The 26,335-nt window shown below is 46.8% G+C and overlaps 1 protein-coding gene across 1 annotated transcript in view; it reads left to right on the top strand.

The window, feature by feature from the left end:
* LOC119465281 (ornithine decarboxylase) overlaps window positions 1-17,334 on the top strand; it is a 64,953-nt gene extending 47,619 nt beyond the window's left edge. The window contains exons 7-10 of the mRNA XM_049670904.1: window positions 3,286-3,439; window positions 14,436-14,539; window positions 15,992-16,341; window positions 17,331-17,334. Coding sequence (XP_049526861.1) covers window positions 3,286-3,439; window positions 14,436-14,539; window positions 15,992-16,341; window positions 17,331-17,334 — 612 coding nt within the window. The remainder of the gene's footprint in view (window positions 1-3,285; window positions 3,440-14,435; window positions 14,540-15,991; window positions 16,342-17,330) is intronic.
* The last annotated feature ends 9,001 nt before the right edge of the window (window positions 17,335-26,335 follow it).

Below are 26,335 nucleotides of genomic sequence, written 5' to 3'. Positions count from 1 at the left end.
GTGGATGCCCAACTTGAGGAGGTCTTCTGTGTGCGTTCGGACGTGTAGGCCAAGGGCAAGCTTGAATACTCTTCTGATTAGGGCATTGATCTTGTTGCGCTCCGACACCAGCCAGTTGTGCATAGCCGCCGAATAAGCGAGGTGACATAGCACAAATGCGTGGATAATACGGATCAGATTGTCCTCCCTGATTCCGCGGTACCTGTTGGCGATTCTTCGGATCAGTCCGAGGGCGCTTTCGGTCTTGGAACAAATGCGTTTGACGGCGGCTCCATTGGCCCTGTTAGACTCGATAAACATTCCTAGGATCCTGATAGTGTCCACCCGCGGAACTGGGGAGCCGTTACCAGTGAATAACGTAATGTGGCTCTCCATTGCTGGCTTCCAGGACCGGTGAGAACCGCCTCTCGGCCTCTTCTTGTAGAGTAAGAGCTCGGATTTGGTGGGCGAGCACCTTAGCCCAGTGGGGATGAGATACCGCTCCGTCACATCGATGGCCTCTTGCAAAGCACCCTCGATCTGACCCTCACATCCGCTGGGACACCAGATGGTGATGTCGTCCGCGTAGATCGTGTGGTTAATGTTAGGGATCTTGTTCAAGGCCTTCGACAGGTTGATCATGGAGATGTTGAACAGGGTCGGGGAGATCACCGCTCCTTGAGGTGTTCCCTTTGGCCCAAGCTGAATTTCGTGGGTCAAAAACTCGTCAATCCAGACTCTAGTGGACCTCGAGGAAAGGAAGGATCGCACGAAATTGTACGCCCGCTTGCCGACGTCAAGCTCTGTCAGGCTCTTGAGAATAAAGGCGTGCGATATGTTGTCAAACGCCTTTTCTAAATCCAAGCCGAGAATTGCCTTAGTGTCCGCGGAGGTGGAGTCAATGATCTGATGCTTGATCAGCCTCATGGCGTCCTGAGTCGAGAGCCCCGACCGAAAGCCAATCATGTTGTTAGTATAGCATTCGTTAGACTCGAGGTGGTCAGTGAGGCGGTTAAGCATGACGTGCTCGGCCATCTTCCCTACACATGACGTCAGGGAGATGGGCCTTAGATTGTCGATGCTCGGCGCCTTGCCTGGCTTGGGTATAAGTACTGTGTAGGCTGCTTTCCAGCTCTTGGGAATGTGGCCGCTGCGCCAGATTTCATTCATCCTGTCTGTAAGAAACTCGATTGAGTCGTCGTCGAGATGCTTCAGCATTTTGTTGGTGACCCCGTCGGGCCCAGGGGCAGATCTGCCGTTGAGGGATGCGAGAACCCGCTTGACCTCAGCCACGGTAAAATCCTCGTCCATCGATGGCGCGTCGCGCCCTTCGTACTCGGGAAATTGGGGGGGGCATTGGATCGTCCGTGGCCGCCAGGTACTTGTCTATGAGCTGCTCCGTGACCGCCTCATCTGGAGTCGAGTCGGTGGCCAAATGGACAGCTTTCACCAAAGCTCTCTTCTGATTGGACTTGGTGTTGCCATCGTGCAGTAGGTGCCTGAGGAGTCGCCAGCTTTTACCCGTCTTGAGGTGGCCCTCCATCGAGTCGCACAGCTCGTCCCATTGCTGCTTGCATAGTACCTTGCAATGAGCCTCTATCGTACTGTTGATTTCGGAAATTTTCTTGCGTAGTCTTCTGTTATGGCGCTGAGTCTTCCATCGCACGAGCAGTGCCTGCTTGGCTTCCAACAGATGCGCGAGCCTACTGTCCATCCTGTCCACCTCCAGATCGGTTGTCACCTCCTTGGCGGCTCTAGCCACATCCTCTTTTATCTCGTTGCACCAAGAGTCTACGTCCGTATCCTGGGTGAGGACGCGCTCGGATTGGTTGGCTCGGAACAAGTCCCAGTCAGTGAACTTAAAGGTCCTCGTCTTGTTACGGGCAACCTTGATGACCACTTCGATGATGCAATGATCGCTACCGAGGTCCATGGCTGTGTTGGTCCATTTGAAGTTTTCCAGGTTGACAAAGGTGAGATCCGGAGTCGTATCTCGGCACACCGAGTTCCCTCTCCTTGTCGGAAAGTCTTTATCGGTTACCAGCGTAAGATCTTCCTCCGTTGCCGTATGCCATATGTCTCTACCCTTCTTCGTATTGGTGCGACAGCCCCACGCCTGATGCTGGGCATTGAAATCCCCCATGACAACTAGAGGTTGACAGCCGGCAAAATGAACAGCCTTCTTAAGAATACCACCAACCCTGGCTCTGTGAACGCTAGGTCTGCAGTAAACATTGAGTATGAAGACACTATTTCTTCTTAAGCGCCGCTTAGGGGGGTTGACAAGGAGTTCGGTCATGACGTACTCGACCCCATTGTCCGCAGGACCGAGGTCTCGCTGAATGCACGTGAACTTTTTACTGACCAGAGTAGCGACCCCCCTTCCCCCTTCAGTGGAAGCCACCGTTAGGAAACCGGGGAGCTTGATGGGTGATGATGTGATCGTTTCTTGCAAGGCGATTATTTGGGGTTTGTCCTTTACGCTTTTTAGGTATTGCCGCAGGGTCGCCCGTTTGCTGACAAACCCTGCGCAATTCCACTGCCACATTGTTATGACGTTAGTTCCGTTATCCATGATTGGGCTTGGGGATGGATTGCGAAAGTGCCGCCTCCAGGATGGCACCCTTCGTCGGTGGGGCAATAACGCTGTGAAAGTTTGAGACTTGTGCTGTCGATGTGCTTAGCAAAAATCCGTGGCTTGTCCCCTCCAGCCTAAGTATTCTCGCGCTGAGGGCGACCAGACCTAGCTGGGGGTGCGCGATCATTTCTTGTAGGTTGTTATAGGAGAAATTTACCGATAACGACTGTACGTGCGTAGCGTGTGGAAATATCGCAGACACCGTATACAGCCTATTCTGTTGTGCATGTCGCAGTACACTTCCAGACGTCAAAGAGGACGTAGTAACTATGTCCGAGGCCTTAGGCTTTATGGATCATAGAAAAAGGGTTAATGAATCTGGCGCTGACGAATACTGAGAGGCGGTTGAAGTATTAGTGCCGCATAAGCAGCGAACATACGGAATAGATTTGAGGGCAATAAATTTCTGTCAGATTCAATGGTTTCTTAACATGAACCATGAGTCTTAAGGGACGATAATAGGGAGTTTGGTGGCACCCTAAATCGGGCTTCGTTTCAAAAAGAATTAATATAGATCCATCCATTCATCAAATATGTCGCACAAGGTTACAGAATATGTTATGGACTTCTTTGAATTGGCAGAATATGTATACTTTTTTCATATCTTGCTTATTGATCTTTAAGCTGTATTTCCTCATTATACAGGATTTTGATTTCTTTCTTTTTAGCTGTGTTGCATCATCAGAGACGCCATTGATACTAACTTCCCACCATCCAGTTGCGTAAACATCATCGCCGAACCGGGACAGTTCTTCGTTACGTCTGCATACACTCTCATCACCAAAGTTGTTGGCATCAGAAAAAACGTTATGACCATCGAAGGTAAACAAATCATGTGGTTTTTTTTTTTACAAACAGTTGTGTGCATTATTTCGCATATAGAGAGCAGAGCAAAGGTCTCGAAAGTTCTTGGGTAAGACCGACTAGACTGATTAATCACATTAGATGTTATAGAGCAAGCGAAATGATACCACGCATCTCAAATATGTAGGTGCCGCCCTACACTCTTACAATGGTGACATTGACCGGAACATTGTCACATTTTACGCACTCCAGAATGTGCGCGCGCGCATGTGTGTGTGTGTGTGTGTGTGTGTGTGTGTGTGTGTGTGTGTGTGTGTGTGTGTGTGTGTGTGTGTGTGTGTGTGTGTGTGTGTGTGTGTGTGTGTGTGTGTGTGTGTGTGTGTGTGTGTGTGTGTGTGTGTGTGTGTGTGTGTGTGTGTGTGTGTGTGTGTGTGTGTGTGTGTGTGTGTGTGTGTGTGTGTGTGTGTGTGTGTGTGCACGTAAGGAGATGGCTCTGACAGGCGCCAGGTACTCCTCTTCTATGACATGATAATTGCGCTCAAAACTATGAAATTGATGGAAGCAACAGTTACAAAAACTGCAATGGCATCACTTCTAAAGTTCGTGTACAAAGCTAACGTTTCCGGGAGTTTACAAAATATAAATGTTCTTGGGCATGTGCAAATAAGTTTACTTTTCGTTAAACGCATACATGACAAAAAGAACTTCACAGCGCGCCTTCCGATAGACGAAGAAAGTTGCGAGAGAAGCGGTAATTGAATGGAAGGTGGTAATGCCTGTGGTAATACTAGGCAATTGGCCAGCGAACCTGTTTGCCACTTTTTAAAAAATAAGCAGTGGCTTAGCTCGGCTGTGCCAGGATATACGTAGCGTGAGCTAAGTCGGCCACATCGTTCAGAACTGGTAGACCTGGTGGCATGCAATGGGTAACGATACCCATTGCTAACGCTAAAGAGTGGAATCTTCTGCTTAACGAGAAATTTCTTGCACGTTGTACAAACCCGCGCCACGGTTTCACCCCACTCAGGCGGCGCCGCTAAACTCAACGTTTCACGCATGGCACTACTTACCGGCGTCAAGTCTTTCATGTGCCACAGTCTTTCACACACGTCGCACACATATACAAACGGATTGTTTACGAAGGCCGTCTCGAAGGTCATGAATTCACCCTAGAACACGGAGAGTAAGATGAAGAGAAACAGGAGCAGGATGGAAGCCAGGAAGGTTAACCAAGTCACGCCCAGTTGGCTATACCCAGCATAGAGAAGTGGGGAAGAAAGCTGAAGATGAAGGGGGAAGACAAAAAAAGAGAAGGAGTGCGCATACGCATAGTCGACAACAACGTAGCAAAAAGTGGTCGCACACTCCACTGGTCTTTAAGCATCACAGTAGTGCTCGAATAACTTTATCCGCAAATGACGGCCCATGAAGACAAGTTTCTGAAATAATTTTGCCCCGTGGATCGTCGGTTGTCTAGCTGACTTAGGCTAGAACTTCGAGAAGCTTTTTGGTAGTCGAAGGAAGGGCATGGACAAAGTAGGTGTTCATCCTATCCATCAGTATGCTAGGCATACCGCCAGGCAAACCTCTCCAGGATATATTAACGAGCCTCTCTATCTTTCTCTATACCTATAATCACTTCGAAATCGCAAGAGCGGCGCACGGCACCGTAAATCATCACAATGTTAGTGTAAGGTGGGGCAAAATGCGACAGAAATTTGCAAATAGGGAATATTTTTTTTACTTTCATTCAATACCATAAAACAACACACCAGGAACATTCTCTTGGATACAAGGTATGTGGTAAATACAAATTGCTTTGTTCCCGCTGTTCAAAAATTTAAGAAAAAAATGTCAGCCCTTCCACTGGGGTGCAGATGGAAGACCAGCGAAGCTGTACTATGGTGGGTATTATGTTTTCCAATTATGACTATTACGTTTTGATGGTGTAATTGGTTATTCGAACTATTAAAGAATGAGAAATATATATGATCCGGAAGTTTTCATTTGTTTAGTGACCTCAGGGAGCATAGCCTTATGGTCGCTACGGTACACCGCCGGTACGGCAAAGGTTGTCACGTTCTTCATAAACACGTCACCAACGCCGCACGCGTTCGGTGCAAACGTGGGCAAAACGCCGCCGCCGTCGACAACAGTTCTGCGCGTTGTTTGTGTGATCGCACAGAACCGCTGTCAAAACGCTGGCGTGAGGAAGCGCGCCAGCAGCAGCGAGCGAAGGTTCATGCGGTCTATCGCTTCAACAGAAACTGAGCGGCGAAAGCACAGCGCATACAAAGGTAGAAGCCGTGTTGCAGATCGCTTTCAAGATACGCTGCGCGCGACTGCCCGGCACCGCGCAAAGTACAAGCTGCTCGCAGAGCAGAAGCCACAGCCCCTCCCTTCCATGCTACCTTCCCGCTGTCTTCCTTTCGCGTGGGAGATTGAGTCGCCAGTTCGCCGTCGCTCGTTGCGTTGTTCCTCCGAACGAACGGCACGCGGCCGGGCGATGGCGAGTCGTAAGGGCAACTGGTAAGAGCGCTAGCGCGATGTCTACGTGACGGAACGGCTAAACGCCGTTGTCGACATAGGGGAGAGGCGAGCGAGTCCCCAGAGAGAGTCGGCGGCACAGGCGGCAGAGGCCGGCAGGGCTGCACGCATGCGCCGCAGTGGGAGAGCGGGCACGCACACACACAGTCAAGGGTGCATCGATGCCCTCCTCGCCCACCGCTCTCCTTACAGTGGGAAGGCGCGTTTGCTCTCCGCCGTTCGTTCGCTCCCCGTGAAAGCGAACGTCCCTCGCCCTCGCGCGCTTTCACTCGCACATACAGCATATGGCCAATGATAGTTTTTTTCTACATCCGGACGCGACCATCGACGAGAGTGAGCCTTTAACAGCATCGCTGTAAAAAGAAGTAAGTAATGTCACAAATGTCTCATTTTGCCCCAACCTGCGGGAAAAAAATTGACGCTGCGTGGGGCAAAACGAGGCCGTCTCAAAAAATTTAGTCAGTTCAGTTCTTGCAGGAGGACTTGAAATTAACTCCGTGGGCACCCACGCAGTCTTCATGAACCCACTCTTTACACTGCACGCTCTAAATCCAAGCAGATCCTGGCGCTTGAAGGTAAAGCACCGCTAGTCTTTTTTGTGCTATTGCACTTTTTTGGACGTTTGCGCTTTACTGGCTCATTCAACGAATGTAAGCAAGATTTATCCTCACGAGCCTTCTTCGCCTTTTCTTGTCATCTAGATGCAGAGCTGCGCAGGCGTTCCCACGGCTTTCATCAAATCTCAACTTTGCTTTGTGAATCGATGAAGTTAGAACAGTGGTACCTTCGGCCTTTCCTAATTTTGGCACTGGAGAAATATCATGCCAAAGTAACGCCTCTCAGAATAACTTTCTTGTTGTTCAGGATGTTACTCGACGAGGCTGTGTCAGCGTTAGTGTCCTCATCTTTTTTCCACATTCTCCCGAGCTCTCCATGGCCTTTTGGAGTTTGTGGAATTAAACGAGATCACCGCCCATCGCTAAGCGCTCACCCCCAACAGGCCACCGCCTCCATCACCAGCCTCCTCCATAATCGGATGAGACTCTTGCTGCTTCTGCTTCTCTTCCCTTCCTCTCAACATCTTTATCTCCTTGTTCCCCTTCCCCTGACGCTGCGCCGTTCTCCCTATTTGGCAGCAGAAATAAGCGTCATTTTCTTCTTCAATAATTTTCGCAAATAAACATGGAACAAAAAATGTCTATCCTAACTAGTAGAATCGACGTTGTTGAGAAGCAATTATCAACTCTAGCTGAGCTGGGCAGCAAGGTTAACGACGTTGACACCACGGTATCTGCATTTAACAAACAACTTACTTCACTGGTAGAAAAGGTCGACTATCTTGAAAACAGGGGACGGAGGAACAACCTGATTATTTACGGCGTAGACGAGTCTGAAAACGAAACTACCGAAGCGCTTGAAAGGGTAGTGACTGAAGAAGTATTTAAAAAGATATTGCGTGTGAACGTTGCCAGTATCGAAAGGATACACAGACTAGGTCGAAAAATGGAAAACAAAACGCGTCCTGTTATTTTAAAATTCTTGGACTACCATGACAAAGCATCCATACTGATTGCCTGTAGTAAACTAAAGGACAGTACATATTCTGTGTCAGATGATGTTTCCAAAAAGGTGCGTTAAATACGCAAACAGTTATGGAAAAGCGCCTCGGATGAAAAAGCAAACGGAGCGAAAGTTAAGCTTCTATATGATAAGTTAAACGTTGATGGCATCATGTATGGATGGGATGAGGCAAAGGGTTTTTTTTTTTCGTTATCGCCTTAATACAAAAAAACGGAATTGACAACGCAGTCTAAAGCGTCGCTCGCTTACAATTCTCAATTTTAACTGTAGGAGTATTGTAAACAAGGCTACTGAGTTTGAAGGACTTCTACTGGTACATGATCCAGATATTGCTGTTCTTACTGAGACGTGGTTGACCAGCGCAATATACGACAGTGAATTTGTCCCACCGGGATTTAGTCTGTTTAGACTAAAGGTGGCGGTGTGTGTATTGTTTTCAAGACGTCTTTAAATATTCAAAAAATGCCAGATGTACCCAATGTAGAATTCATCTTTTGCAAGGTGTATTATGCTAATGTTGCATATGTTTTGGGAACAGTGTACAGACCCCCTACGGCTACCGCAACCGTTCAAGAGAAATTACGGAAATACATGAACGCATATGTCAAGCCCGGTGATCGAATTATTTTGGCAGGAGATTTTAACTTGCCTAATGTGAACTGGCCCTCTATGTCGCATGGTAAGCGCAGTGATACCACGGGTGATGTACTCTTGAATATCGGCTTTGATTTTGCCCTTTCGCAAGTAGTTGAAGAGCACACGAGGGTGCAGGGTATGTCTAAATCAATTTTAGATCTTTGTTTTGTTAGTGGAAGCATTTTTCCTAATGCCCTCTGTGAAGTAGTCCCTGGCATTTCTGATCACGGTGCTGTATTGCTTCATGTGTAATGACGAAGTTAGCACAAGCGTCGCTGTGGTTGCATGGCTCCTGAAGTGAGGAAGAGAAAGACAAGAGGATCGGTGTCGCTGGTTTTGCCTTGCGCTGGCGTTTGGCTGGAACTACTCGGGTGCTCTTTGCGCTGGACCTAACGGGATTAAACGCCAATAAACCCCATATCACATGTATCTTCTACCGCTACAAATGAAATCAGAAAAACTTCTACGTTTCCTAACTTTTCTAAAGCAGATGACGTGTCAATAATAGATGTCCTTTCCTTTCATTTTGAGGACTTCGCCAATAGTTCTGATAACGTGCATATTCTTTGGCATCGGTTTAAGCATATTATGGACAGTTGTATGCGTTTTGTGCCAAACATTGTTAAGAAAACAAAAAGTAAGAATCCGTGGATTTCCAGGGAGACACTGAAATTACGGAGGCGTCTAAAGAGACTTAAAAGGAAAAAATCGTCGTCCAACGATACATATTGTGCAAATCTAATTTCAAATTTGGCCTCTGAAATTAAGAATCAAGTAGTCATAGACAAGAAGCGTTACTTCGGGGAATCACTACCTAATTTTATTACAGCATCACCGGAAAAAATTTGGAGAGCTAAATTTCGCCTAAATCAGTGGACTGCGATACCTTCGAAATTAACGGGGAACCTATACCTGATTTTGAATTAATATCCAATTCATTTAACGACCACTTTAAATCTGTTTTTACTAAAGATGATGATGCCCTATCCTCTTTTGATGTCTCCTTGCCACGTATGCCAGGCGTCATAATCTCAGAACAAGGTATCTTCAATGTGCTGTTAAAACTGAATGTAAAGAAGTCCCCGGGGCCAGACAGCATCCCAAATTCGTTTCTTCAAAAATATGCCGAGTGGGTGTCCAAGTATTTGCATGTTTTATTTAATAAATCATTACGCGACGGTGAACTACCGAATGACTGGGTGACAGCCAGAATCAAACCGTTACATAAAATGGAAGGAGAAACAACATTAACAACTATCGCCCGATTTCACTAACATCAACAGCTTGCAAATTACTCGAACACATTATGCATACTGAAATGCTAAATTTTCTTTGATAACCATAACTTTTTAGGCAATTATCAACACGGTTTTAGAAAAGGATTCTCGACGTGTACTCAGCTGACAGAAACAATCCACGATTTTGCAACATGAATTAACAATTGTACACAAATCGACACTTTATTCATGGATTTTTCTAAGGCATTTGACAAAGTTTCTCACAAAAAGCTCCTCTATAAATTGCATAATGTTTTAAAAAATGATCAGTTGATTGAATGGATCGCTGCGTACCTAACCCGTAGAAAACAGTTTGTTTCCTTTCGTAACAGTTTATCTGCATCAGTAGCGGTGGATTCTGGAGTACCCCAGGGTTCGGTGTTAGGACCACTTTTGTTTCTCATATACATCAATGATATTGTACGAGATATTCCATTTCACATCAAACTTTTTGCTGACGATTGTGTTTTGTACTCTGAAATTAACACCAAATTGGATCAATTATTGCTTAACCGTGCAGTTCAGAAGGTTGCTTCCTGGTGCCGCGAATGGCAGATGGTGATCAACGTTGAAAAACAGTTTTCATGAGAATAACACATAAAAAGAAACCTTTGCAGTTTTAATACAGTATTAATAACACTTTCCCCTCGGAAGTTAGTAAGTGTAAATATTTAGGGCTGTGTATTTCAAACGATTTTAATTGGAATACTCATATTGATTATGTAACTACAAACGCTAACCGTAAACTCTTTTTCCTAAGGCGAGCTCTTAAGTTTTCCTCCCCTTCTGTTCGCCTCCTGGCATACAAATCCATTGTACTGCCCATTTTAGATTACGCTGCAGTTATATGGGACCCTTTTACAAAAACTAACATTGCCAAACTAGAACAGGTTCAAAAAAGAGCCGTGCGTTTTATTTATAACTCATTTACGAGAACTTATGTTACAGAACTTTTAAAGGGACACTAAAGAGAAACCGGAAGTTGAGCTTAAATGGTAGATTATCCTTTCACGATCACAGCCATACCATTCTTACTGCAAACAGATGTTTAAGAAGCGAGGAAATAGCGAAAAACTGAAGAATAAGTGCTGACGCCCCTTCGAAATTCCCGCACTACGTGATGTGACGTCGGAGATTACAAACGCAGGCCGGTCGCGATTGGTCGAGAGCGATTTATCGCTGTTAATAAAATGCAAAATGAAATACACCTTAAACGTACATAAACAGCATTTGCCAACTTTTTAAACCGTTTCAAGCGAGGAAGTACAAGTTTAGCACAAAATTAAATAAATAAGAAAAAATGGCATGGCGATCGATACATGCGGCCGCGATAGTTTCGTAGTTTCGTTTTTGGTCAATGCATCGTCGCGCGCGCCTGTTCCGCTCTATGGTGTTTGGTTGCGTGTTGCGTGGCTCGAAAAACGTTGACTTCGCGGGAAACAGCCAGAAAATGCCTCGTGTGTGTAGTGTTGAGGGCTGTATAAATGGCCCAAGGCGCTTGATCAGGGGCAGCGGCAGTGTTGACTCGATTGTGTCCTTTCATGTGGCGTCGCTCGGAGAGCCCCGGCTCCCCGGTGTTCGCAATGGCTCAGTGCTCTGCCGATGATAAAACGGCAAAAGAGCCAGAGAAACCGATGGTGTGCTCTCTGCATTTCTCGCCCTCGGATTATGTGTATAATCTTGCCCTCGGAAAGTATCTTGGCGTGCTCCAGAGGCCAGTCCTTTCTCGAGCAGCTGTTCCCCCAATGCGGCCTTCATCAAACCTCCTACCGGTGCCCCTGCAGCAGCAAACTGGCGGCTCGGTGAGTGCTGAATGTCATTAAATAAAGCCACAAAATAACCATACCGAGTACGTGCACAACTTTCTACGCTTGTTCTGTCGGGAACATCGTCGCCTGGCGGACCGGACGCTTCGCCTCCCGTCGACGAAAACGAAGCTCTGCATTCCGCCGGCGCGGCCGGCGGCTCACCGCCATCGCACGCGGAAACACCTACCGCTCGAGCACAGAGGATCATTTCGCGCTCCGTTTCACTGAATATCGCTGAAATGCAGTCCTGCTTTCCTGGCGAGCTCTTCGTTGCAAGGTTCAGCGGCAGCTACGGTATCCATCGCGGCGAACGCAAACGCAGCGACCATGCATGCAGTCATGATGCATCCAGCCCAGCGCCTCGGCCGTTTACGCAAGCGGTGACGTATCATGGCGCATTCTGATTCGCTGAGAGCAATGCAATCTGTGACGACACTGCTTCAGCGCCAAATCTAGGGTGAGAGAAATTGAGGAAGAGATATTTGGTCTTTGTTTATGAATTTCTCCGCTAATAACTCATATTTTTGCACCCAACAAAAACGGCATGCATTCCTGAAGATCCCTCTTTTATTCCAGCTGAACTTCCTGTTTCTCTTTAGTGTTCCTTTAAACCGGGCTAATCTTCCTTCTTTGGCACAAAGAAATCGTTGTTCACGATTGAAGTTCTTGTATCAACTAATAAAGGGGCATTATAAGATGGACATAACAAAGATCATAGCCTTCTCCTCCGGATACGCTACTCGGCAAAGACATAATTTCACTATAACTCCTTTTTCCTCACGCAGCAACTCTTTTAAGTATTCTTTTTGCCCGCGCACAATAGTGGACTGGAACCAGCTAAAAAATGACGTCGTCTCTGCGCCAACATTAACTTCTTTCTTATCATGTTTACAGTGACATTATTTTGTTTGTACTATGTTTGCAGTGACAGTGTTTTACTTCTTTAGTGTAACGTTGCGTGTGCCCAACCTGTATGCTTTGTATTTATTTAAATAACAGTTTTTTTATTAACTTGTGCATTTTCTGTACATACCAATGTATTCATTATGTTTGTACCACCCTGCTAAAATCACCGCATGGTGATTGCAGTATTTATAAAATAAAATAAATAAAAATACTACTGTTACGCTAGTGGAGGGTGGCCAGTCAATCTCGGAGTCATCTGGAGCAGTTCGGGAAAATTACCACACACCACACTTTCGAATTCCACGTGATATTCTCTTGTACGTCCGCACCATCCTAAACAAGAAAATATAATATATAATGTGCGTAAATAAATGATTGAATTAGTAAGAAATTATTTATGCAGATTCAACGCCTTTTTGTCGCGTTTTGCCCCTTTGAAATGCCCGACTTCTAAAAAAGTTTCCCCTTTAACCCACGACACTTACAGAACTAAACTTTTGGCAGCATGTAGCTAGTGGTACAAAGCCACAATATAAATACGAGTACTTACGTTGCTGAACTGACGCCGGAGTGCCTTCATGCACGGCTCCGAAAATTTCAGTGAGCAGAATTTCACTCCTTTTTGGCGGGTCACGAGCTCACTAACAACAACCGTGCATATTTTGCCGCACGATCTCTTCGAACAATCGCGAACTTTTTTGTCAAAAGGAATGGACAATTACCCCCCCCCCCCTATTGATGAAATAAAGAACCACAAAAATAACTTTTTGTCTTGGGTATAGATGGCAGCAAAGTCAAAATATCGCGTTTTGCCCCGTGTCTCATTTTGCCCCGCCTGACCCTACATAATAGCCGTTTGTGAATTCGACGCCCGGCCGTAAGCAACTGAGTAAGGTTTCTTCGTATAGTTTGGCTGGTAGTCCAAGTCGCAAGTAAAGGTCGAGGGAGCGCAAACGAAAATTTGTAAATTCCTGTAAGTTTCATTGCTGCAGCGTCCTATATGTCAGAAGCATCCGAAGCGGCAGCTCCGCGTCCGTTCTTGACAACAGCCATATGTATAGCCTCTCTGAACTGCAAATGTGTTTCATTATTGACAACTTCTTTTTCGTGTTATGAACCACCTGCCATAACGCTCACCTAGCCGTGTGGGGTATTTTCTGGGAAAAAAAATGTAGTGTCCGAAAGTGCTGCCATTGATGCAAACTCAGCTGAAGTATTACCGGACGGGGCCCGTCATCCTGCTTTCTGACAGCAACTCAGCGCTAAGTCAGCATGGTTCCGATTAGAGTTACTGTATAGGAACCTATACAGTAACTCTAGTTCCGATGGCTCCCTCTTGGAAAGTGTATGCGACTTTCATTACGCAACGCAGAGTAGTTAATTGCGCAAGATTGGATTCGTTGTTGATTTTTAGTAGCTTTCCTGGTTTATCGGCACAGAGGGCAATGACGCCGCTGCCAGTGTTACTCATTAGGCATTGACGTTATCGCCACCGTCGAAAGCTCGCCGAGGCTCCCAAGTGTTCGTAATACAAGTTGTCATAAGTCATTTCCATATATTGTGATCTACGCCAGACAAACACTGTGTGAGAGCTGACAGAAATTAAATAGCCTTGCTAAATCGCATCCGAACAATTTCAGTGCGATCTCCGACATACGGTACAAATTACAACGGTCCGCGTGCTGCAGCACTTCGCGCGTTCTATCAGGTATAATATATGTTTGGATGTCTGATGGGGTTCACTATAGTATTTGAATACGCTATTAGACAGCACCGTATACATTTAAGAGGAAAGTGCCTCGTCTCATCCTGAAGCTCGACATGGGTCAACGTCATTTGAAAGGGTTGTGTGCGTTGTGCACTGGATGGTGCAAGTTGTCGGTCTGCTCTCGTTGTAGCGCATTTATTCCAGTTGTTCTCGCTTGTCTGCCCAGTGTTGCACCCTTGCCAAGGACTTGCTTAGCTTCTTGACTTTCAGCGCCCAATTTATTTGAAGCGTGGTACTGAGAAGAAGAAATTGCCGGCAACCCTTATAATGTTGTCCGTCCCCCAAGTAGCCAGCATACTTTTCCTCGTCCTTTCGTCGTTGTACGAGTCGCCAAATAATCTTTCCATGCATGTCTTTACTTATCTGACAGAAATGTGTCGGTACAACTGCACCTGTGTCATTTGTTTACCATGTGATGTGTCCGAAATATTGCGATATGTCACTATAAGTGCCTGTGAGCAGGTATGGTGATGGCGACACCATCATTTCAGGGAAATTCTGCGAGCACCGCGACGTATTCATCAATGAAAGCAAATGCAACACCATCAACAGAGACCTATCCGAGCTCATGGACATCCATATAAGCCCTCTGGAGGTAAATGCGTTCGTCATCGTATAGCATCCGAAATCGAGATTTGATAGTGTCATTTATACTTTATAACGCCGGGAACCTAAAGCATATGCGAGATCACTCTCCAGGTTCTAAAATTCACTTGGAAGCATATTGTCCCCAGCAGCTTTCATAAAGACACTCTGAATGTCATTGGCAACAAGATGGAAATTGAGTAGTGGTGCTATAAAATACATGCAGCTGGTACAGAAATGCTATATGACGTCATCATGTAGAATGCCACCAACTTTGGTAACAGCTTGTCCCTAGCGGCAAAAGAACGCGCGTCGGGCATATAATAATGCTGAGTCCATTACTGCGAAATGTGCACAGTGCACATAGCCCAACAACTAACTCACGTCGTTCCCCTTAAGCGCGTCAATAAATGTTAACAGTTCTCGGGCACATGCAACTGGCAAGCCGTAGGTTTACAGCGGTTGCAAAGGCATAGTTCAAATCGGTAGAGCAAACTTGTTTAGTTGCGTTGTAAGGACATGCTAAAAGAAAATAAGCAGTCTTTCAAACTTTATGCTATCTTCACGGTTGAACTGAAGGCCGATGATGTGGAAAGACTCATGTCGCCAAACCTCAGGCGGGAGCGATGTGCTTTACTCACTCACACAACATGTTAGTTCTGCGGTGACCAGACTTCCGTCGTGTGGCCCACTCTTCCTCTGTTTGCTTGCCCGCTTCTTAAGCAATGTAGGCGGTGGCGCTCGACCATAGGTTAATTTTACCGTTAGGTCCGTTACATCTGGAACACAGCGCTCGTACGGGCTAATTGCCAGCAAACCATGCAATGGGTATACGTGTTTCAATGTCTGCCCGCAGTCAATATCAGATTCAATGTTAACCTCAACGTCACGAGGCAACGCGGTGGCATCGCGTCCCGTACGTTGTCACTTCAGCTCGAAAGACGTGGCGAAGATTTGTACGCGTTATCTCTGAGACCCACAATGGCCAGGCAGCACACCGTCACCCTCGCTGACTGTAGGGACGCAAAATGAATTTTCTCGGACGCGGGATACGAACAAGAGTGTCAAATACGAGGCTAAATGCTCAGCATACGAATGCATGGCTACTCCAGCAAAGTCAGAGATCACGGAACGGGCGCACGAAATTGATAGCTGCAAGACGCAGCGATGAAGCGTCCCTGTGAGTTAGTGGCGAGAAATACGAGAGCGCCGAGTGGCGCAAGGGTATACGTCTCGGTCGAGTGCACATGCGCCACATTCTTCATGGCTAGAAAAATTACCTTTTCGCGATAGCCCGTTCCTATTCGCAAATATCTTGAGTTGATCCTGTGTTGGGACCAGCCTGTTCGAAGTACAAACAAATTTGACACTTCACGCTATCGCATTTTCTGCGCGCGCGCGTTGCTGAAACTACAGTTTGATCCAATTTTTTTTCTGCTTTCCTGCACTCCATGATGCCTAGCCTCCGGTCAACCGACCTCGGGACATCCTGACGACAATCTGGGGCGCCACGTGCCACCCCTGGGACATGATCGTGGACCGCTCGCACTTCTTTGCCGTCGCCGATGGGGAGTGGCTTGTGTTTGATAACATGGGCGCCTACACGCTTGTAAGTGCATCGGGTTTCAACGGCTTCGGCTTTCCGCGTGTCCACTACATCGCCTCGGCTGCCTGCTTGCCGCTCGTGGAGTTCGCAGTCATTGCGACGCGAGCGCGAAGTGGCTACGGGCACCTTGAACGAGTGCTCGAGCCGCGTCCGCTCGAAGTTTCCAGCTCGCCATGCACATACCCTGAGTACTCGTTCAACCCAAGGTTGATGACCTCAACTACTGCTCCAGTTAATATGCAAGAAACAAAATTAAGCGAAGAACCACAACGGGTCCAGTGAAGAACACCGTGCTTGGTTTCGCTACATGTATTTCAAGCACAACCAGAGGCAACTGCGCCAGCAAGCTGTCGCTACATGTGCACCTACGCATGTCATCATGCTCAAAGGAAACCGCGGTACCCGGCCCCATAGCATGCTGTAAAAGCACCTTGCTGCGGCTCGAGGGCATAGAGACTGTTTCGAGCGGGCGCACGGTTCAGCGTTTATTATTTCAAGTCACTACATATTTTTCCCGTATCTGTATTCATTTCTCAACATATGCTCCATAACGCCTACACACAAGTGGAAATTACTTCCACGAGTAATCAAATGCGTAATTCACTAATCAACAATATTTCAATAATTAAGCTTCTTACTAATTAACACACCGTGCATATTGCAATTTACGGATTGTACGTAGTGAATTCGCAAGGCATATCGACTTAAAACAAAGTCTGAGAATTTCTGAGTCAAGCTCGGAGTAAAAATGCGCCGTTGTTCCATTTATTCTGCAAAGAAAACGCTGTTTTATGCATTGAAGCACAAAACTGGAACGCCAATGTATTTCGTCGCACACTTTTATAATTAATATCTTGAAACTGGTGGCTCACTCCGAATTCGTTCCAATCCTTGCCAAATCGCTGGCTACAATTATTCCTAAATTGTAATACGAGCCGTAAGTTTCCTAATTGAAAAATGAATCAGTGAAAAAAATTTTAGTTCGCCGATTACGCATTTTGATTTCACGTAGAAGTAATGTCCGCCTCATCGAGTAACTTAGTTCGAAGGTTAGAATCGTGCTATCTCCCAGAGGCTATTTTTAATAATTTGGTGCAGCTAAAAAGACACCTGGTATATATATTTTCTTTCTATGTTTCGATCATCATTGTTAGTTCAATCACACATTTTTCTTTATATGTGTGTGTTTGTGCAGATGAAAGTGTGAAAATAAAAGCTGTTTATATTGCCAGCTTGTCCAGTTCCGATCTATTTTATGTTGTGGCCTTGTTGTTGTGACCCAGTGACAAAGAAAATTCAGGATAGGTACACGCCAAGCCATAGGTCGATGAAAGGCATGATGTGCCTTTTTTACAGCGCAGCGCTTAGGCGCCCGTTCCTGCGTCAAGTGTCGGCGTTCCCGGCGTAACCGAGGCAACGAGCGCAGCGGATGAAAGAGCGAACGCGGAGCGCAACGGGGGATGAAAAAAAGTGGCGAGAGCGAAGAGAGCGCGAGGAGGGAAGCGGAGGAGGAGGGTATGGCGTAGTGGTGCGCAAGCGCAGTGTCTGCGGCGGCGCACAGACACTGCGCTTGCGCACCGAATTGAATTGAAAAGTAAAATGCGTCAGAAACTTCTTAAAGTACGACTTACACACAACCTACAGACATAATAGCGTCGGAATGTAATTTGAATATACGAGAACACATAATTCTGTTACGCGGACACTCAAACACAAACCCCTTTTCCACCTGCCGTTTGAGGTCTGTCTTAGTGGGAGCGGAGCGCCCCGCTCGGTTCCTTGCAACACCATCCAGATGGCGCTCGCCTCCGTGCATCCGCGTAAACAGGTCCGCAATAGAGGTTATTAAGAGGCAATCGGAGGTTTGGTGGCAAAAAAGTAGGGAGCCCACAAACTACGGAGGCGTACAAAAACAGAGTTCCCAGCAATGGTTAAAAAAGGTCAATTCTAGAAATTCTTTGTGTTTGTGTGTTTTCTCAAAAATATAAGCAGGACATTAGGCAAAATAAGAACAAGCGCTTGGTGGCGCAACCCACCACCCCGTTTCAAAGGGGACGCTCATAGCATCCAACCATCCATCCATCCATCCGCGGCAGTGGCGGATCCCGCCGTGCGGGAAAAAGAAAAAAAAAGAAACCAGAAAGATCGCCTTCGTGCATAGCGTTCGCCGCCAGGGTTTGCAGGTAAACATTATGGTTACATAAGCTGCAGTTACCGGGAAGCGTATATTGAAAATCTAGAAGGCACAGTGCCTTAGCAACCGCGGTTGAACGCGATTGGCTGAAATGCCGCTGGCGACGCTCTGATGTCACGCCGCCGTGAGGATTATTGCCTTCGCGTGTCGCCAACGATAGGGTTAGGTTAGGTTATGTTAGGTTAGGTTAGTTTAGGTTAGGTGACGTTAGGTTAGGTTAGCGCAAAAGGCGTTAGGTGGCGCGGCGTGCTCCCACATCGGTTGCAAAGGGCGTCGAGCATCGCCGGCGGCGTTCGTTCGTTCGTTCGTTCCAATCTCGTTCAACCGCGGTTTCGATCTAAGGCGCTGTGCCTTCTAGATTTTCAATATACGCTACCGGGAAGCATCAGAAGCAGTCAGGGGTCTTTATATGCCATCGCGTTGCGCTCTTAAAGGCGAAGCTTAAACGTCGTCCAAGTTTTTCTGATCATTTCTATGTAAACCCAACTTCATATACGGTCTCGAGGTGTGTCAGTTTTCGCCGGAGCACACAGGCTGTTCGAACAAGCCGACCGCAGTGCGGTTCACGCTATTGACCCTTTTCGCGGCGATCCCGTGGGCGCTGCCATGTTTGATCACGTGGTGACGCGTCCATTGCTTGCCTCAACTACCTCCGTTGCCTCCTTGTTTACAATGGAAGTGTATGACGCCGGCGCGGCTTAGAAAACCTCTGTTTTCGGAAATATCGTAAACGGCGACTAGGTGGACGACACGAAGCTTTGATTACAGCTTCAGAGAACATGCAAAAGCGCTTTCGGGGCTGATTAAGCTATGTCCAAACGGCGCAAGCAGCGTAAATGGTGCTTGTTCTAAAAGCGGGGCTAAATATGTATTCCAAGCTATCCAAGGTTTCCGATTATGAATTTAGTCAGGATTAGTGTGTTTTGCTCTTTGTTCTTTATTCGGCAAATATTTTGAAGCAGTGGCTTGTCAGTTTCTGACTCAGTGAAGTTCCTTGCTGCGGCCACTATCTGATTATTTTCTGCCTAATCGCTCGCGGGTGTGCTCAGTTCCGATAGATTTGTTCTTGCTGCGCACATGGCTTGAAACGTAGCTGTCTTGTACATTGTAATACCTTGTAGCGAATATATATTACAGCTAGTAACTCGCTTACTCTTGTGGACTGTCACGAAACATTCAGCTTCCACTATTCGTGCGCGATAGGTGTAGTCCGCCATTTATTGTGCGTATACAGTGCGTATATATTCAAGTGTGCGCCCATTCACTTATTCTTGATACGTCGGCGATAGAGTGGGCGTAAGTTTTCCTGCCATTTCGGACATATTTGCATAGATAACGTGCGCGAAACTGACTATGACAGGAAGCGGCGCTACTCCCTTTGTCATTGTTTAACGAGTGGTGCTCACTCTTGCCGACGTTCTGGGGCTGAAGCCCTTTCTTTGAAGGTTAGCGATACAGTGCTGGCGGATGAGCAAATTTCTGTATCCTCGAGGAAAGCCGTACATCTCGAAGTGCCGGTAACACGTTCGGACAGTTGCAGCAGCGGTTGGCAAACTTGGCCACACAGATTCATTGCATTCCTTAGCATGCCAGTCACTATTTTTGCAGCCAACTACTGCACACGTCTTCAATCCACATGATTCAATCTAGCATGATTGGAGCACACTTTGTTCGCGAAAACTCAGTTGCATTTCCGACAGCTGATCGCACAGAAGCAAGGTAGAAGCGGTAATGGTTTCGTATTCGTGCGTGGTCGCTGAGGAGAGGTATGGTGCGCCGCCGGGGGCGCCATCTCGTTTCTCTAAAACAAACTGCTCCGCGAAAAGGGTCAATACAGTCAGCGCAGTAGGAAATGGCACAACCTCGTAGCACTGTTAAAGAAGAATAAAACTAAACACAGACATCCGCACTTATTTTCTGAGGTCAAACGGTAAAAATATTCATGATTGGGAGGCCTCCACCTGCTGTCAGTTTTGACTGGTTGCGAGATCAAAGAAGCGCTATTTCGTGCGCTATGCCAGTAAGAAATAACGGGCCGCATTTCGTTTAAGCCATCGAAAAAACTTGCTTCTTCTTATTTGTAAAACAACATAGAACGACGTAGTGTGAAAATCATCACTTAAATTTACAAGCCAATTGTCAATGGTATAGCTTCCAGGGGCACCGAAACCACAGCTGCGCTGCATCGAGATTTGAATGAATGTGTTGAAGTATCTAAGATCAGCAACAGCTATGCGAATCAGATACTTTATATTCAAGATACGAAAGGTTCCTTTCACTCGATTTTCCAGTCTGTTTCTTTATCATCCGCAGCTAACGACCGGGTGATCCTGGTGGCAACTTAGGCGGAGCGCAGCTAGGCCTACTGACCATGCATGGAAAGGAATAGGATGAAAATATAGCTGATTAAATTATCTCGGCTTTACTTTGCTGTAGCCAGATTATATTGGGAAATCCCGGTGGAAGCACACGTCCCGCCATTACGCATTGGGAACACAGCAAGTGCGTCGAGAAGCGAAAGGTCCAGTTCTCGCGCTCGTCCCTCTCATTATCTGGTCCGAGAAGATCTCCAGCTGCTCTGACACCTGTCAGATATGGCTGTACGACGCATATTACGGCGTCAGAGCGGCCGCAGTGGGTATAGCAGCCGTGCGCGCTGATTAACTCAACCTGTCGGTAGCATCAGTCCTGGCTGGAGCCGCGTTTGGAGCACATGCGTCAGCGGCTGCAGCTGCCGGGCCAGGACGACAGGGGCCTGATAAGAGCTGTCGCCTTTCACCGGTTCAGGCACGTCAGCGAGGGGCGTCTCCTGTGACAATGGTCATCGCACTCACATCAGCGTTTCATCGACGACTGTCTCTCATTATAAAAAAAAAAAAAACAGAGTATTCGAGAAGTAACGACAGTTTTTTCGTTCTTTCTTTTTTTTCATGGGCAATATTTGCAGTAAGAGCGGACAAAAGAAAAATTCCGGACGGACTATTTGGTAACCTAGTTAACTAACATTTACTAGGTAACTTTCAATTATCACTGTTCGGCTGCCAATGCCAATTGGAAGTTTGTAGCTGTAATACCGAGCTCATAATAGATCAGCATTTACAAACGATGAAATGCCCTATTCAAAGCATGTTGGCACGAATAATTCCGCGCAATATTCGAGCGAAATCGCAACCGAGCACGTCAGGAGCGATGGTAACAACGTCCTTAAGGTTGCGTGACGTGGTGAGGTGTGCGACATGTGTCTTCCTGTGGCGCGCCGGCCGGAGCGCCAGCGTGGCGTGGGTTTCCCCACGTACGTAAACTTTAAGGCGGGGTTACGCGCAATGTTGCCAGGTCGGACGAGGCGGCGTAGCCCAAATATAGCTAAACACAAAAAATAGCAAAAAATTTATAGCCGAATATCGCCATTATTATGTGTCGGTTTATTTTTGCATACATTTTCACATTCGACTACGACAATCCTTCTTTGCATGACGCGCCGTAACAAAACGTCCGTGATGCCTGCGCGCACTTGTAGAGTTAGCAGTACGCAATCTCACAGGTGTAGCTTAAGTGTGAACTTGATGGTGCAATCCAGTCTATAAACAAGAAAAGTCATGTTTAGCACAAGGTGTGCTGTTCACCTGAGATAGACTTTGATCTTATATATACGAGTATAGCATGTCCCGGCTAAATCGTACGAACACTGTTTTACTTGCGACCGCGTTACGCGAACTTGTGAATTTCCCTCCTATTATTGATTCCCTCATTACTGAAAATTAATTACCAAATTTCTAAGTGCTCGCACAATTGCCAAGGACCACATGCCAAATTGTGAATCACGTCCGAAAGCATCATGTTCAGTTGTTCCAGCTCGCTGCACATCTCTCCTAGATATTTTTTCCGCGTTTCAATATTGCGCTAGCAAAAAAAAAAAAACACAGTATAACGGGTGCACTCCGACTGAAGCGCCCACGCCTCTCGATGATGATAATGATTTAATGGCCTCCCCTTTGAAACGGGGCGATGACAAATAGTCACCTAGCCTGTGTGATTTGATCACGTACGCTATACATGTTTTTTTTTTTTTGTTCTACCACTGTTGTATACATTTCATTAACCTTTTTTCTCTTTTTTCCCACAATCTTCCTCGTACCGCTACCAATGATTTCAAGAGATCAGGTGGTATAAATCTCTTCCCTGCTTCTTTTTCCACCAATACTCTAAACGTCTCTTGCTTATCTCGACTGCTGACCGGTTGACGCTTCCGTCCACGTTAAACCCAAGCGCTTTTGGAAGGTGTACGTTACCTACGATTATCACTCGGTGAATTCCTTCGCATTCCATTAGGATGTGCTGAGTGGTCTCCGGATTTTGGCTGCCGCATACACATTCCTCATCTAGTCCCGAATATTTGCTCCGGTATGTTTTGGTCCTTAGGAAACTGGCTATCAAGGGACTGCCCTTTGTGTTGTCTTACAGATTTTCCCTTCTAATTTCTTTCTTCTCATTCTTGTAAATATCAATTGTCCTTTTTGTTTCAATTCTTTGCATCCAATTCACTGTCTCTATTTCTCTCACCTTCTTTCTGATGACTCCTGGTTGTCGATTTGCAGTTTGAATTATCCTGTACTTGGCTGCCAACTTTCTTGACGTCTTCCTCCATTCTGTGTCCACGCTTTTCAGATACAGATACTTGTGCGCTTTAGCCGCCCACTTATTTTTCATCCATGTTCTTGAGTCTTTCTTCAAAACTAATTTTTCTCTCGTGCGCGCATGAGTAGCGCCCTCACTAGGGGCTTCAAAGTACTTCGTGACCTCCACTGCCTCCACGTACGCCCGTCGGTGGGATCGCGGATACCGCGGGTCGCTCTCAGGCGCACGGCTGACAGTACAGCGTCGTGTGGATGCTTGTTCGTAGCAACAGCTAACGTTTAAATCGCCGTCTTGTCACTTTGTCACCGTCGCCATATGGTGCACTCAGAATATTTTTTCTTTACCCAGTCGAGAACGCTGCTGTCGCGCGCTCACTTCGCAGCCTTGTTCGCGCTCTGCGCTGCGGCGTTAGGAAGGGGGAAACTTAAGACGTAGCGAACTCGAAACAATTGTGCATGATGCTTCCGAATGTGATGCAAAACCTGACATGAGATCTTGGGCAATTGAGCAAGTAATTAGTAATGTCATTTTCTCGAATTACGTACGCAGTGGTAACCGAAAAATTCACCAGTTTGCGCAAGGCACACTTTCTCTCATTGTGCTATCTTGTTTTCTCTTTTTTTTTTTCAGATAACTTGACCCGGGTTAGCTGGGACAAACTCTATATAGTTTCCATTTAGATCAACCTGGCTGCAATCTTAGGTCTCTGCAAGCCAAGAACATAGTAAACCATGTATGTATAAGTAAAAGCACCAGGACCCAATTTTGAGCACGGGATCTTGCTCCCATTCTTTTTTATACTTAATTTCTCGTATACTTAATTGGCCCACTTAACCATGTTTGGATTCTCCTCACTGAAGAAGATACGGTCTTAAGTCCAACCTATCGAAATGAATCTGGAATGTAAGCACGAACGAAAATTGATCTCGCAGAAACGGAAAATGGCAGTAAAGCTTACCGTGAAAAACGTGGAGCAGGTCGAAAGCTGTGCCCGGCGCGATACTTCACCCAGAAGCTATAGCATCATGAACACACTGGAGCGTGTCATCTACCGGTGCTTCCCTTCTTTCATGCCAGCGCCACGATCGCCTTACCCTATTTTAACCGATGCTTCTTTTCTGTTCGCCTAGGGCGAATTGATCATTGATCACTGATTATTGATCTACCGATGACAAATTCTGGGACATAAGACAATTGATACCATGGCCGCGATTATTTTAGTTGGCCCTTTTTTTTTACGGTCGCTATTCTGATCTTATACACCACAGCAATAACAGACAGGTTGCGCACCATATACCACCACACAGTTATATTTTCCTCGCGACAAGTATAAAAAGAACTATTAAGCTAGATGGGTGGATAGAACGAAAAATGTTGCAGTTACGCCCGAAAAGCGAAGCATCAATTGCGATTGCAAATTAGTAGAGAGCTATTCGGAGTACGGATAGTAGTTTTATTGGCTGCATAAACTTGGACACATTCGCTTACTAACTGAATTAACAAGCGTGGTGTCAGCGCGCACAAGCAAGCATGAATAGATCACTCTCAATGACCGCAGACAACCACTGTCAAAACGCTGGCAGCAAGCGCAGCCACCGCAGCGAGCGAAGGTTCGTGCGGTCTATCGCTTCAACGGAAACTGAGCGGCGAATGCACAGCGCATACAAAGGTCAGAGCCGTGTGGAGATTCCTTTTAAGAGACGGTGCAGGCGACCGCCGCAGCCGGACAAAGTGCAACACAGTTGTTGACAGAGTAAAAGCTGCCCCCCTCCCTCCCGCGCTGCCTTCCCGCTTTCCTCCTTTCGCGTGGGAGATTGAGTGGCCAGTTCCCCTTGCGCCCGGTTGCAAGATACGCATTTGGTGCCGCAGCACACCGTCGCCCCCCCCCTCACTCCCTCCCATAGCCCCACGGCCTTTCGCGCGACGGTAGTCACGTTTGCTTTCCGCCGTGCGTTCGCTCTCCGTGATAGCACGCGTCCCCCGCGCGCTTTCACTCGCGCATACGGCGCGCGGCGACGATTTTATCGCCCTTGGGCTTTATACGGAACCTCACGGCGACGGCGACGTCAACGGCAGAAATCCGCTTGAAGTGTCCATATAATTGCTATTGCAATAAAAATGGCTAGTGACGCCATCTTGCAATTTTCGAACGTATCCGCCCTTGACATTTCGACAGCGCCTGCTCGGCGTTAGTCGTTTATCAACGCAGTATAGGCTCGATATGACAACTTTAGAAACTTTGCCTCCAAGAAAACGGCCGAAATACGCCAAAAATACGGTGAAATCCATGACGTCAGAGTGATGCGGCCGGTGCTGAGGTTTTGCGCTTGTAATTCAACAAATTAAGCTTTGCGTTCACTTTCTCCGCTAATGATCAACGTTTATCTTTCTGAGATTTTTTTTATTTGGTCGGCAAGCGTTAGGCGTAGACGATAACTGCCAATGATTCCTGTTCAAAACCACATTCTGTGCGTTAATAACCTTCGTGGCCGGGCCCCTCACCAGGTATGGCCATTTTGAGCTGACAAGTGTAGTGCATAGAATGCGCGCTAACGATCGTGTCTGCTAAGTATTACATCCCTACGCGCCCCGCAAAGAGCTTAAATTTCAAGATAACCGCCGTTTGCCGTTCTCCTCGCGGGCGCCGCGCTCCCAGCCTCCCAGCTGTGACGTCGCTCATATATTTCATGTTACTTCGAGAATTATTCAACGCAACATCAGTTATTTGTTTAATCTCTTGGTTCAGAAGACGAATTAAAGTTTAGAGAAATAATAAAACGTACAAAACGAATGTCTGCGCGTTCTTGTTTTACTTCGTACTGTAGCAAGAAAGATGTACGTACTTCCGTTACGTCTGCTTGTTCCCACGTCGTACAGTCGCGCGCGCAGAGAACGAAACTGTGTAATTTTCTACCGTACGTGTTCCAGCGCCTGGTTCATGCTCTATCATCCTCTCATGCCTACCTCATTGCCCGTGATTGTGGTAGTGATCAGGTGTTCTAGTGAAGAGCGCGCAAGATCGTCCGCTGCGCGAAACGAGACAAACGCAACAGCTCGCGCGCGACAACGTCGCCGTAAAGGCTGATTCACACAACGCCGACACGAGAACTATTTTGGTCTGCCGACTGATGACGCGAGCAGTTTACAGGACGGAAAACGCTGTGGCCAGCGGTTTAAAGAAAGGAAAATGCTGTCGCCAACAGTCGGCAGCCCAAATTCGGTGCCGCGTCGGCCTAGTGTGAATCAGCCTTAAGTGAGCCATTCAGCAAAAATTAAAGGCAGCCCCACGCTTGTGAAATTTGATGAAACAGCGGAGCTCCGCAAGCGTGGGTGTATAGCGTAGTGGGCATGGCGCTCGCTGTTCCTTCAGC

The sequence above is a fragment of the Dermacentor silvarum genome, chromosome 1 (assembly GCF_013339745.2).
Source record: "Dermacentor silvarum isolate Dsil-2018 chromosome 1, BIME_Dsil_1.4, whole genome shotgun sequence".
NCBI lineage: Eukaryota > Metazoa > Arthropoda > Arachnida > Ixodida > Ixodidae > Dermacentor > Dermacentor silvarum.
This window is presented reverse-complemented; position numbering and strand designations above follow the sequence as displayed.